We start from the raw sequence: 13,651 nt of genomic DNA, 5'->3' as shown, positions 1-13,651 counted from the left end.
CTGTATTATTTTATTTTTCAGTCCATTAACAGTGCATGTACAACATATTAGAAAAAAAGACATTTGTTCTTTGTTTATTTGTTTATTTGTTTTTGTTCTTTTTTCAAGCATTTACCAAATTTTGCTAGTAAATGCGTGTCATAGCTACTGTTTTATATCTGTCAATTAGTATGAAAGAAAAATATGCATGAAACGTGAAAAAAATAAGAGTCTTAAGAATACAAAAAAAAAAGAAAAAAGGAGTCTTATTTCGAGAAAAAATGCCCCATTTTATCCGACTTGATTTTTGTTGTTGATTATCATCCAATTTAAAAGCCTTGTCATTTATTGAAATTGATGAAAATATTGATTGTAACGTTTGTGGACTCAGCTTTGTGCACGCCGTCTAAGTATACATTAAAGGTACTTTATGTTGCCTATGAATTTTTAAAACGCTTGCTCGGTGTTTGTTATTCAAAACAAAAAGTTATTAAATGTTTTGTCATGTTAACGTACCATGAATTGATAAATTCCAAACAAAAAGAATTATGATAAAACTGTAGTCAAATATAAAATACAAACATAATTTTCATGATTTCTTGTGATAACTTATCCCTTTCGGCATAAAATAAATATTGTTTATACAACAGTTATACTCAGTGACATTCGCTGTACTACAAGAAATGACCGTATTAATATTAAGGTGATTTAATATTTCAATATTTCAGTAGGTGACATTTTAAATGGTTAATATTGACCTTCTTTGTCAATGGAATGTTTGTTAGGTCTAAAATAGATATGATTATTGTGCAAATTAACCTTTCAAATGAATGAATTGAGCGTAGTCAATCACAAAACAGTATTCATATATAAGATGCCGACAAATAAGCATAAATAAAGTTTGGAATTACACAAATTAGACTAGAATTGTATGATAAAAAATATGGAAACAAAAAATGACCATTGAATTTCCATTCTATTTAATTATAAAGATTGAGGGCTAAATAAATGAAACCTAATTCCTCTCAAGAACTGACAGGACAGAGTCAGATCACAAAAATCTTCAAAATGATTAGTATTTTTAAGATATTGACTAAATAAATTACAAGTACTGTATGCACAAATTGTCACTAAACCAATGTTAAAGGTGCTTCATTTGACACCCTTAATAGAACTATCAGGAAAAAAAGTTACAGAACAATCTTCTATTAAATCTAAAACTAAAACACAGCATTATCATTTTTTATATGGTAACAATAGATATTTAGGCGTTATCATTTCTAAGGCACAAGCTGGACATAGGAGCCTATAATTCAGTGGTTGTCTTTTTTTGCTGTATATCATATTTGATTTTCGTCTATTGTTTTGTACATAAATCTGGCCGTTAGTTTTCTCGTTTGAATTATTTTACATTAATCATTTCGGGGCATTTTATAGCTTGCTAGGCGGTAGGGCGTTTGCTCATTATTGAAGGCCGTACAGTGGCCTATAGTTGTTAACTTCTATGCCTATTGGTCTCCAGTGGAGAGTTGTTTCATTTGCAATCATACCACATCTTGTAATTTTTGTATACAAAGATTTATTGACATTAAATATGTAATATCCACATGAATTACAGGGTATTTGTGCACAGATCAATGCGACAACAACAAACATCATACAAATAACCAAAATGACATATGGAGGTCAAAATACTCGTCTTCAAAAATAAACTTGTGCAGAGCTTTTTATCACCAATAGTATATAACATTTGTGCAAACATCAAATAGAGACCATTAAATATCTACCAGCAACACCGAATAACTTAAATATAGGAACCAATTATTTTAAAGACAGGAAAACAACTGACGAGGTTTTCGACTTGAGATAGACAAATGGACTTGTGGTAAAGTCAATCCTCCGTCTTTTATTCTCGACTTGAGATAGACAAATGGACTTGTGGTAAAGTCAATCCTCCGTCTTTTATTATCGACTTGAGACAGACAAATGGACTTGTGGAAAATTCAGTCCTCCTTTTATTCTCGACTTGAGATAGACAAATGGACTTGTGGTAAAGTAAATCCTCCTTCTTTTATTATCGACTTGAGACAGACAAATGGACTTGTGGAAAATTCAGTCCTCCTTCTTTTATTCTCGACTTGAGATAGACAAATGGACTTGTGGTAAAGTCAATCCTCCGTCTTTTATTCTCGACTTGAGATAGACAAATGGACTTGTGGTAAAGTCAGTCCTCTTTCTTTTATTCTCGACTTGAGATAGACAAATGGACTTGTGGTAAAGTCAATCCTCCGTCTTTATTCTCGACTTGAGATAGACAAATGGACTTGTGGTAAAGTCTACCCTTCTTCTTTTATTCTCGACTTGAGATAGACAAATGGACTTGTGGTAAAGTCAATCCTCCGTCTTTTATTCTCGACTTGGGATAGACAAATGGACTTGTGGTAAAGTCTACCCTTCTTCTTTTATTCTCGACTTGAGATAGACAAATGGACTTGTGGTAAAGTCAATCCTCCTTCTTTATTCTCGACTTGAGATAGACAAATGAACTTGTGGTAAAGTCAATCCTCCGTCTTTTATTATCGACTTGAGATAGACAAATGGACTTGTGGAAAAGTCAGTCCTCCTTCTTTTATTATCGACTTGAGACAGACAAATGGACTTGTGGAAAATTCAGTCCTCCTTCTTTTATTCTCGACTTGAGATAGACAAATGGACTTGTGGTAAAGTAAATCCTCCTTCTTTATTCTCGACTTGAGATAGACAAATGGACTTGTGGTAAAGTCAATCCTCCGTCTTTTATTCTCGACTTGAGATAGACAAATGGACTTGTGGTAAAGTCAGTCCTCCTTCTTTATTCTCGACTTGAGATAGACAAATGGACTTGTGGTAAAGTCAATCCTCCTTCTTTTATTATAGACTTGAGACAGACAAATGGACTTGTGGAAAATTCAGTCCTCCTTCTTTTATTCTCGACTTGAGATAGACAAATGGACTTGTGGTAAAGTCAATCCTCCGTCTTTTATTCTCGACTTGAGATAGACAAATGGACTTGTGGTAAAGTCAATCCTCCTTCTTTTATTCTCGACTTGAGATAGACAAATGGACTTGTGGTAAAGTCTACCCTTCTTCTTTTATTCTCGACTTGAGATAGACAAATGGGCTTGTGGTAAAGTCAATCCTCCTTCTTTATTCTCGACTTGAGATAGACAAATGGACTTGTGGTAAAGTCTACCCTTCTTCTTTTATTCTTGACTTGAGATAGACAAATGGACTTGTGGTAAAGTCAGTCCTCTTTCTTTTATTCTCGACTTGAGATAGACAAATGGACTTGTGGTAAAGTCCATCCTCCTTCTTTTATTCTCGACTTGAGATAGACAAATGGACTTGTGGTAAAGTCAGTCCTCTTTCTTTTATTCTCGACTTGAGATAGACAAATGGACTTGTGGTAAAGTCAATCCTCCTTCTTTTATTCTTGACTTGAGATAGACAAATGGACTTGTGGTAAAGTCTACCCTTCTTCTTTTATTCTCGACTTGAGATAGACAAATGGACTTATGGTAAAGTCAATCCTTCTTCTTTTATTCTTGACTTGAGATAGACAAATGGATTTGTGGTAAAGTCAATCCTCCGTCTTTATTATCGACTTGAGATAGACAAATGGACTTGTGGTAAAGTCAATCCTTTTTCTTTTATTCTCGACTTGAGATAGACAAATGGGCTTGTGGTAAAGTCTACCCTTCTTTTATTCTCGACTTGAGATAGACAAATGGACTTGTGGTAAAGTCAATCCTCCTTCTTTTATTCTCGACTTGAGATAGACAAATGGACTTGTGGTAAAGTCAGTCCCCTTTCTTTTATTCTCGACTTGAGATAGACAAATGGACTTGTGGTAAAGTCCATCCTCCTTCTTTTATTCTCGACTTGAGATAGACAAATGGATTTGTGGTAAAGTCTACCCTTCTTCTTTTATTCTCGACTTGAGATAGACAAATGGGCTTGTGGTAAAGTCAATCCTCCTTCTTTATTCTCGACTTGAGATAGACAAATGGACTTGTGGTAAAGTCTACCCTTCTTCTTTTATTCTTGACTTGAGATAGACAAATGGACTTGTGGTAAAGTCAGTCCTCTTTCTTTTATTCTCGACTTGAGATAGACAAATGGACTTGTGGTAAAGTCCATCCTCCTTCTTTTATTCTCGACTTGAGATAGACAAATGGACTTGTGGTAAAGTCAGTCCTCTTTCTTTTATTCTCGACTTGAGATAGACAAATGGACTTGTGGTAAAGTCAATCCTCCTTCTTTTATTCTTGACTTGAGATAGACAAATGGACTTGTGGTAAAGTCTACCCTTCTTCTTTTATTCTCGACTTGAGATAGACAAATGGACTTATGGTAAAGTCAATCCTTCTTCTTTTATTCTTGACTTGAGATAGACAAATGGATTTGTGGTAAAGTCAATCCTCCGTCTTTATTATCGACTTGAGATAGACAAATGGACTTGTGGTAAAGTCAATCCTTTTTCTTTTATTCTCGACTTGAGATAGACAAATGGGCTTGTGGTAAAGTCTACCCTTCTTTTATTCTCGACTTGAGATAGACAAATGGACTTGTGGTAAAGTCAATCCTCCTTCTTTTATTCTCGACTTGAGATAGACAAATGGACTTGTGGTAAAGTCAGTCCCCTTTCTTTTATTCTCGACTTGAGATAAACAAATGGACTTGTGGTAAAGTCCATCCTCCTTCTTTTATTCTCGACTTGAGATAGACAAATGGATTTGTGGTAAAGTCTACCCTTCTTCTTTTATTGTCGACTTGAGATAGACAAATGGGCTTGTGGTAAAGTCAATCCTTCTTCTTTTATTGTCGACTTGAGATAGACAAATGGGCTTGTGGTAAAGTCTACCCTTCTTCTTTTATTGTCGACTTGAGATAGACAAATGGACTTGTGGTAAAGTCAGTCCCCTTTCTTTTATTCTCGACTTGAGATAGACAAATGGACTTGTGGTAAAGTCCATCCTCCTTCTTTTATTCTCGACTTGAGATAGACAAATGGATTTGTGGTAAAGTCTACCCTTCTTCTTTTATTCTCGACTTGAGATAGACAAATGGGCTTGTGGTAAAGTCAATCCTTCTTCTTTTATTGTCGACTTGAGATAGACAAATGGGCTTGTGGTAAAGTCTACCCTTCTTCTTTTATTCTCGACTTGAGATAGACAAATGGACTTGTGGTAAAGTCAGTCCTTCTTCTTTTATTCTCGAGCAGTGGAATCATAAAAGATTTGTATTAGAAAAAGAAAATACAAATCAGAGGTTTATAAAGAGCCCATAGCTCTTTAATTTATTTATTGTACATTATTTTTTACAGCGCATTATACAAAATGAACATTACCCTAAGCGCTTTATATCATAATATCAATTTACATATAGAAGTATTTACAATAAAATATAAAAGCCCTTGAGAAAAAATTAGCATATGAGAAATGATTACTAAATAACTTTTAAAGTCATATGAAACGAGTTTCTTGTAATTTTAATGAGATCGAATTTGAACAAATGAATGCATTTATACTAAACAAAGTCCTGCATGCATGTTTTTTTATATTTATTACGAATTTATAACGTATTATCGACAGATAATATTTCATTCAGTGATTGTTGATAGGAATCTCATAAATTAGAAATACGGCGTGCACAAATCTTTCGAGTGTGTTGAGCCATAATATTGTTTTTTTTTATCTTTTCCATGCGTTCCCATTTGTTAATTAAACCTTTTCTTAACAGTTGCTCAATGATTTGTTGTGTTGAATGTGTTCTTTTTAAGAATAAGTTATTACTATTTACCTTCCAGTGCATCCAATAAATCTGTTCAAATAAAAAGTACTAGTAGTTAGATTTTCCAAAATATTTAATTAAAAATAAAAAAAAGATATAATGAGGTAGAATATTTTAAGGGCCATGAAAAAGCATGTCCGAATAAATGAGTCTTCAGGCTTTTCCTTAAAACGTTCACAGCCTGTATGTTTTGTAGTTCACTTGGCAAATCAATCCACAGAATGGGGGCTGTTTTGTCTAATCTTCTTTTCTCATACGTTTCAGTGCTTACATTTGGCGTTGTAACACCGGTAGGAGAGACAAAATACAATAATAATAATAATAATAAGCAAACAAACAAATTATGACAAACAGTATCGCCTATCCGCGAATTCTTGTAGTTGCAATAAGCAAATTCAAAATACTTATGTTGCTGGTATGAAATCATGCCGTCATACATGTTATATCGGAGGCTGTTATTCTGAAAGATTGTATACGCCTTATCAAAGAAAACAAATAACACTTTATGTATCGTCCGAAGTACTTTCCTGGATTTACCTTTTTCAGGTACGCTCAAATCCAAGGCGTCCGAAGTACTTTCCTGGATTTACTTTTATCAGGTACGCTCAAATCCAAGTAGTTGAAAACCAAGGAAATATATAGGAATATGTGAAGAGATATATGTCCAAGGGGACCTAAAATCAAAAAATGTGAAGAGCTATATGTCCAAGGGGGCCTAAAATCAAAAAATGTGAAGAGCTATATGTCCAAGGGGACCTAAAATAAAAAAAATGTGAAGAGCTATATGTCCAAGGGGACCTAAAATAAAAAAAAGTGAAGAGATATATGTCCAAGGGGACCTAAAATCAAAAAATGTGAAGAGCTATATGTCCAAGGGGACCTAAAATAAAAAAAAGTGAAGAGCTATATGTCCAAGGGGACCTAAAATAAAAAAATGTGAAGAGCTATATGTCCAAGGGGACCTAAAATAAAAAAATGTGAAGAGCTATATGTCCAAGGGGACCTAAAATAAAAAAAAGTGAAGAGCTATATGTCCAAGGGGGCCTAAAATCAAAAAATGTGAAGAGCTATATGTCCAAGGGGACCTAAAATAAAAAAAATGTGAAGAGCTATATGTCCAAGGGGACCTAAAATAAAAAAAGTGAAGAGCTATATGTCCAAGGGGACCTAAAATCAAAAAATGTGAAGAGCTATATGTCCAAGGGGACCTAAAATAAAAAAATGTGAAGAGCTATATGTCCAAGGGGACCTAAAATAAAAAAATGTGAAGAGCTATATGTCCAAGGGGACCTAAAATAAAAAAATGTGAAGAGGTATATGTCCAAGGGGACCTAAAATCATAGGTATAACACAACGCCATTTAATACAGAGTATCGTAAATACCTTCGATGTAGATAAATTAAAAATACATTAAAACCAATAATATGATTATGACTATATCAATAAGTCTATTTAGCCATGAAGAAAAATTCTCTAAGATTCTATAAGTGTTACTCAAAAACGTGTTATTTTTTGAAACAATATTACTGTTAAAGTCTGTTTGTGGAACGCATATTTTCATTTAAAGTCTGCAAACTTTGATAATGTATTATCAATTATTGTTCTACTTCTTATTGTCTCCTTTACAAGTGTTAAAGACGTAAGAGCTTTTTTTTAACTGATTTGAGGTTATGTTTGTCATTCTATTGATTGATATTAGCAGAGTGCTCAAAAATTAATTAAAACCTATTTTTAGATAATCTATTTCGAGCTTAACATATCCGAAAGGACCTTGACCATTTTTAAGACCATATGATGACCTGAAGACGTTTTTTTTTTTTTTTTTTTTGGGTCGTGTGGTTTTTGTGTCATTGATGAGTATAAGAGCTAACCATATGGAAAAGTTTATCGTTTGAATTATTTTACATTTGTCATTTTGGGGCTTTTTTAATGGCTTTCTATTCTGTATGGGTTTTGCTCATTGTTAAAGGTCGTACGGTGACATATAGTTGCTACGTTCTACGTCATTTGGTCTCTGGTGGAGAGTTGTTTCGTTAGCAATTATACCACATTTTCTTATATTTATATATGTATTAAATATTTTGTAATAATTAATATTTTTTTACTAACGAAAAAGATGTGCCTTTTAGTTTTTCACTTACTGGTTTCCTCTTTAAACTACGCTTTATAGAGTTCTTTTAAAGCAAAGACAATTAAGTTATTATATAGAATAATCCTAACGGAAACTGTAATCTGACAGCCATAGACATAAAATTGCTTTAAAAACTTTTTCTTTCACAAATTTCAATTGAATATAAGTGTTATGTAAAGCAAATATTCATTGTCAGTATTATAATCACTTACACAAACAATGCTACTTAAGTTAAATTACACATCATCCAATCCATTTAAACGGTCATTTTCTCCAATTTACCAATCTCTATACACAGTTCATAAATGGTATAAATATCGTTAATATAATTGCAGGTTGATTTTTCACTGGGAAAGAGCACCTGCTTCAAGGACTTGTCGTGTTGGATATGAAATATAAGGAAAGAATTGTTACAGCCACGATTGTAACGTTATTAGTTTTATTTACATTAACAATATTGAGGAGTAACGATCTCTCATTGTACGGTGAACAACGTGAAAGAGAGAAATGTGAACCAAAACAATCTTACATGACAGCCGACTGGACGGTAGATTCAATTTACGATAATCTTAATTTTACTGTCAATCCTAAAGACGGATTATACACTGTGGTTGAAAACCTAGATTTTAATGCTGGCCACCAAATAAAACATTCGGAACCCCTTAAGATTATCGTTGTTCCACATTCTCATAATGATCCAGGTTGGCTGTGGACGTTTGAAGATTATTACACTATAAGAACACGCCAGATATTAACTAACACTATAGAGGCTCTACAACGATTTCCTGATTTTAGAATGATTTGGACGGAGACAGTTTTTCTTGATAGGTGGTGGAAAGAGTCTCCAGAACCGCTAAGATCTGCTTTCCGTGATCTAGTACGGAAAGGTAAGATAGAAATATTATCAGGTGGTTGGGTTTCTGTCGATGAAGCCACGACTCACTATACCGCAGTACTAGATCAGATGATAGAGGGACATTTGTGGATAAAAGAACATTTTGGAATATACCCAAACATAAGTTGGTCAATTGATCCTTTCGGCTATTCGTCGACATTACCGTATTTGTGGAGGAAAGCCGGAATGAAAGATATGGCAATTTTGCGAATTCATGGAGCTGTCAAAGGATATATGGGTAATAGAAGGATGCTCACGTTTAATTGGCGACAACCATGGGACAAACATGGAGATCATGATATAATGTGTCACGTTGAACCTTTCACACTGTACAACATCGAATGTAGTTGTGGACCGGATACGGAGATCTGTAAAGTATTAGATTTTTCTAGTGTAGGTAGTTTTCCAGACAATGACCAACCAATATATTTTGGTAAAAATCGACAGGCAAGAAATTTCGAAAATTTTGCAGAATTGGTTATTGGGCAATATAAAAAGAAAGCAGCACTTTACAAGCATAATGTTATATTAATGCCTCATGGGGACGACTTTAGATATATTGAAAGTTACGATTTTCAGACCAATTACGAAAACATGAAGCGGTTAATGGCTTATGTTAATGAGAGAAAAGAATGGAATATTAAAATGCAATTCGGCACAGTGGGTGATTACTTTGATATCCTTCATGCTGAAATGAAAAAATCTAAATCAAAAGATGCCAGTTTAACTGGAGATTTCTTCACATACACAGATAAAGATAGCGAGTATTGGAGCGGATATTTTACAACAAGACCTTTCGACAAGCGCATGATACGAGAACTGCAAGAATATCTAAGAGCAACGGAAACATTTATGTCGCTGATTTATGTGTACTTATTACAAAATACAGATTCAATGCCGCCTGACTTAGACAGTGATTGGAAATCTATACAGTTAGCTCGACGAACGCATAGCTTAGTACAACATCACGATGCAATAACTGGAACATCGACCGAAGGAACCGTTGTTGACTTCGAAATTAAAATATATGAAGCTATAAATTCATTGATAGAAATTATCCAAAAACGTGTAACTAATCTGTTGTCGCCAGAAATACGTACGAATGTAGCCGATCTAAAACTAACACGAGAGTTACCATCTCCAAAACGTAATCTGGAAGTTAAAACTATATCCAGTACATCTGACACAAGTTCACTCGTTGTATTAAACTCGTATTCAGTACCTAGAAAAGAAGTAATAAGCGTCTATATTGACACTTATGATGTTGAAGTGTTCGACAGTAAAAATAAAGTTGTTCCGTACCAAGTAAGTCCTGTCTGGTTAAATCATTATACCATATCTCAACATGAGTATCAAATCATTTTTGAAGTGAATATTCCAGCAATCGGTTTCTCTGTGTATAAGATACGTAGAAAGACTTTGGTTATCAACCATGTGGTCAAGCCTAATAGAAAAGACAAATCAGTGTTTTCAAAAATCATCAGTGTTAAAGGAAAAATAGATGATAAATATAGGTTATTTACGATAAACAAAGATAAGGAAAATTCCAAACCGAACTTTATTGCAGAAAATAATTTCTTGAAACTATCTTTTATAAAAGCAACCGGTGCCTTACATGAAATGTGTTTGAAGACTTCGACAAAATACTGCTCGAAAGTTGATGTTGACTTTTTTCGTTATTTTGGAAACAACAGCAATGCTTACTGCTTTCATTCAAATAAAGTGGAAGAGGGTTTATTGTTACATGCTGATTCACTGACGTTTATAACAGGAAGATTTATGTCTCAGGTTAAAGTTCATCATAAGTTGTTTTCACACACTGTTAGCCTTTACCATAGCAATAGTATTCAAGGTCAAACTGTCCACATAGAAAACAATTCAACGTTGCTGACACCAGAAGAACAAGATACCGAATTAATGATGCGACTATCAACCAATATTCAAAATAAAGATATATATTTTACAGATTCTAATGGCTTTCAAATGAATCGCAGAAAGCCCAGAAAAAATTTACCAATAGGCGCCAACTTTTACCCATTTACAACCATGGCAGTGATTGAAGATACAAATACACGTTTGACAATGCATACAGCCCAACCGCTTGGTGTAGGGAGTTTTTCTCCTGGTTCATTAGAGGTTATGCTTGATAGGGTGCCCATGTCATTTGGTAAAGGGTTGGAGGAATCTGTGACGGACAACAAACCTGCAATAAGTAAATTCATATTGCACATAGAACAGCTCCGTGATCACCACACCACAACGGATTATAGACAGTACCAAATGCAACCATCCATGACAAGTTACATTGTAAACGATTTTCTGCAGAACCCAGTAATATCTTTATATTCTTTCACATCTGTGAAATTTAAAACCAAAGAACTGTCGTTTTTGAATCCAGATAACTTACCTTGCGACATTTCAATCGCTAACTTCCGTTCATTGTTAACTGAGTCAGGTAAATTCATTGGAACTGGATTAACTTTACACAAACGTGTAACCTCTTGTAACGTTCATCAAAACGAAAATATGTGTACTGGGGCGCATGAACTTAATCTTAATGCATTATTTAAAGATTTAACTTTAGTCAAAGTAAGTCAAATGTCTCTTTCACATTTACATGAAGTGAGTAAGGAAGTCGGAAGGGTAGTCATAAAACCCATGGAGTTAGAATCATTTCAACTCAGATGGAAAACATAACATCAACAATATGAAAGATCTTACTTATTTCAGTTGAAATAATGACGAAGCAGTCCGGCGTACGCTTTACACAGACAAACATTGGAGTAAAGACCTTAAGAAGAAAGGGTATATCTAAGAAGTCAAATACTTTATTAATAAAATTGATAAACACAGTGATCAAAACATCAAAAATGGTGTATCCTGATGCTTCAGTATTTATTCAATAAAGGAAATTATGAAATACAATCAAGTCCCTAAATTGATCGTGCACCTGCTGTTACCATATTAACTCCTATACGACAAGTTTGAATATTGTGTACCATGAAAAATTTGAATATTATTGTACCATGAAAAGTTGGAATATTATGTACCATGAAAAGTTAAAATATTATGTACCATGATAACGAAAGGAGGATGTAATCAGAATTTTTTAGCATTAAATCTCTATGATTTGCGATGAAATTTTATAGTTCTGTAAGTTTTCATTTATAGGGTTAATTAACATGCAGTTTTAGATCTGGTCATGGAAAAAATATCTAATATGTACAGTATATTGAAAGCTATACCAGTAGTAGGCAAAGTCGATACATACTGCATGAGATAAGACTGGGATATGCTAAGAAACTTATTTGACATTTGAATTAAAGTTTTAAAAAATCATTTACCTTTTTTTCAACTATAATTAAAGATAAGGTCTTTCAAATTTTATTATTATTTGCCTATATTTTAAGATCGAAAGATAGCCTTGAATATGTTTACATAGAAGCGACAAAAATTACAAGTAAGAAATATCGAGCGCATGCTAGTATTGATAAATATTTATTTGAGACATGTGTTGTTTTTTAATAAATAAACACTGTTATAAATTATTTGCGATACAATAACAGTTTGTAATTTATCAATATCTATGGGTTTTTTTTTCACTTAAAACACTAAGAAATACATTTAAGTACATTTTATCGTGCTTGATGACATCGATGTATCAGATCAGCTGTAAACAGGCATAATTTTGGAAATCTCATATAAAAAAATAAACTTCTTTTGAAAATAAGGAATTATATAGTTTTAAAAGATGAATAAGATATATAAATAAAGGCAAATGAAAAATGGTTAAAAATACTATAGGCTAAGTATAGCGTTGTCTTTTTCCAAACTAAAAGGACAAATCTGAATGTATCTTGACAGGTTTACTACTGTCTAAATTGTTTTATCTCCGTATGGGAGCGACACAGGATATTGGTACTAGCTGAAGCGGAGAGAGGTTGTAAAAAGCAAGCTGCCGTAAATATCAATACATAAGTTGCCTTACACTATCGAAACTTTGTCTTTGTGATTTTAAAGACAATTTCTAAAAATTATGGCCTTGTGTATCTATAGTGGGTCATAATTGAATAATAGGAAGAAATACTAGTATCCAATCTTTGGCATTTACCAGTTACTTTTCTTGATCTGATATGATCTTTGCCTCTTTTTTCCAGTACTAGATGTTATTTTTTATCTCCAGTTTAATCTACACTGATGCCTAAATCAAACACATCAAACGAATGGAAAACAACTGTCATATTCCTGACTTGGTACAGGCATGTTCTTTTGTAGGAAATTGTGGATTAAACCTGGTTTTTAAGCTATAGCTAAACCTCTCACTTGTATGACAGTTGCATAAAATTCCATTACATTGACAACAATGTGTGAACGAAACAAACAGACATAATAGGTAAAAATGTCAAAAATAGGGGTACCAAAATAGACCGAAAAGGTATAGCTAAATCCAGCTGAGGTGAATTTTGCCTGATGGAGTTGAAACCTTAATTCTTGATGATTTTTGTAAGAGTATTATCCCCCTAGTTCTCTTAATTTATGACATTTGTTTTAAAAAATACGCTCCTGAACTATTGTATTTCGCCTTTTTATATAAAGGTTGGTTCAGATGGATGCTTTATATCTATAAACTTGTGTAAGATTGACATAGTTATTTCTAATGATTAGGTCTTTCATGAACGGGACATCAATTATAAAAATAACATCCTTATCGACAAAAAAATGACATGGACATATTTCAAATTTGCTGACTTTGTACACATATGGTTTAATGAAATCTTGAAAAAAAAACTATTTGAATGTTCGCCATCTTGAAA

At 33.4% G+C, this 13,651-nt stretch overlaps 1 protein-coding gene and 1 long non-coding RNA gene across 6 annotated transcripts in view; one reads left to right on the top strand and one right to left on the bottom strand.

Moving 5' to 3' along the window:
- LOC127710031 (alpha-mannosidase 2-like) overlaps positions 1 to 12,343 on the top strand; it is a 42,421-nt gene extending 30,078 nt beyond the window's left edge. For both annotated transcript variants that reach the window (XM_052215751.1, XM_052215752.1), the window contains exon 2: positions 8,278 to 12,343. In XM_052215751.1, the coding sequence (XP_052071711.1) occupies positions 8,331 to 11,534 (3,204 nt within the window). In that variant the 5' untranslated portion in view covers positions 8,278 to 8,330 and the 3' untranslated portion in view covers positions 11,535 to 12,343. The remainder of the gene's footprint in view (positions 1 to 8,277) is intronic.
- On the bottom strand, positions 5,654 to 7,765 carry LOC127710052 (uncharacterized). Of its 4 annotated transcripts, none has more exons than XR_007985914.1 (3): positions 7,143 to 7,765; positions 6,568 to 7,101; positions 5,654 to 6,526 (listed from the first exon to the last, which is right to left on the bottom strand). It is a non-coding gene; the product is annotated as an uncharacterized LOC127710052 (long non-coding RNA). The 4 variants fall into 4 exon arrangements; XR_007985913.1 differs by having other exon boundaries at positions 5,654 to 6,609; positions 6,692 to 7,101; XR_007985911.1 differs by having other exon boundaries at positions 5,654 to 6,814; positions 6,897 to 7,101.
- Positions 12,344 to 13,651: the final 1,308 nt, after the last annotated feature.

This window comes from Mytilus californianus, unplaced genomic scaffold (assembly GCF_021869535.1).
Source record: "Mytilus californianus isolate M0D057914Y unplaced genomic scaffold, xbMytCali1.0.p SCAF_7, whole genome shotgun sequence".
Classification (NCBI taxonomy): Eukaryota; Metazoa; Mollusca; class Bivalvia; order Mytilida; family Mytilidae; genus Mytilus; species Mytilus californianus.
Note: the sequence above shows the minus strand (reverse complement) of the source record. Positions and strands in the feature narration are given on the sequence as shown.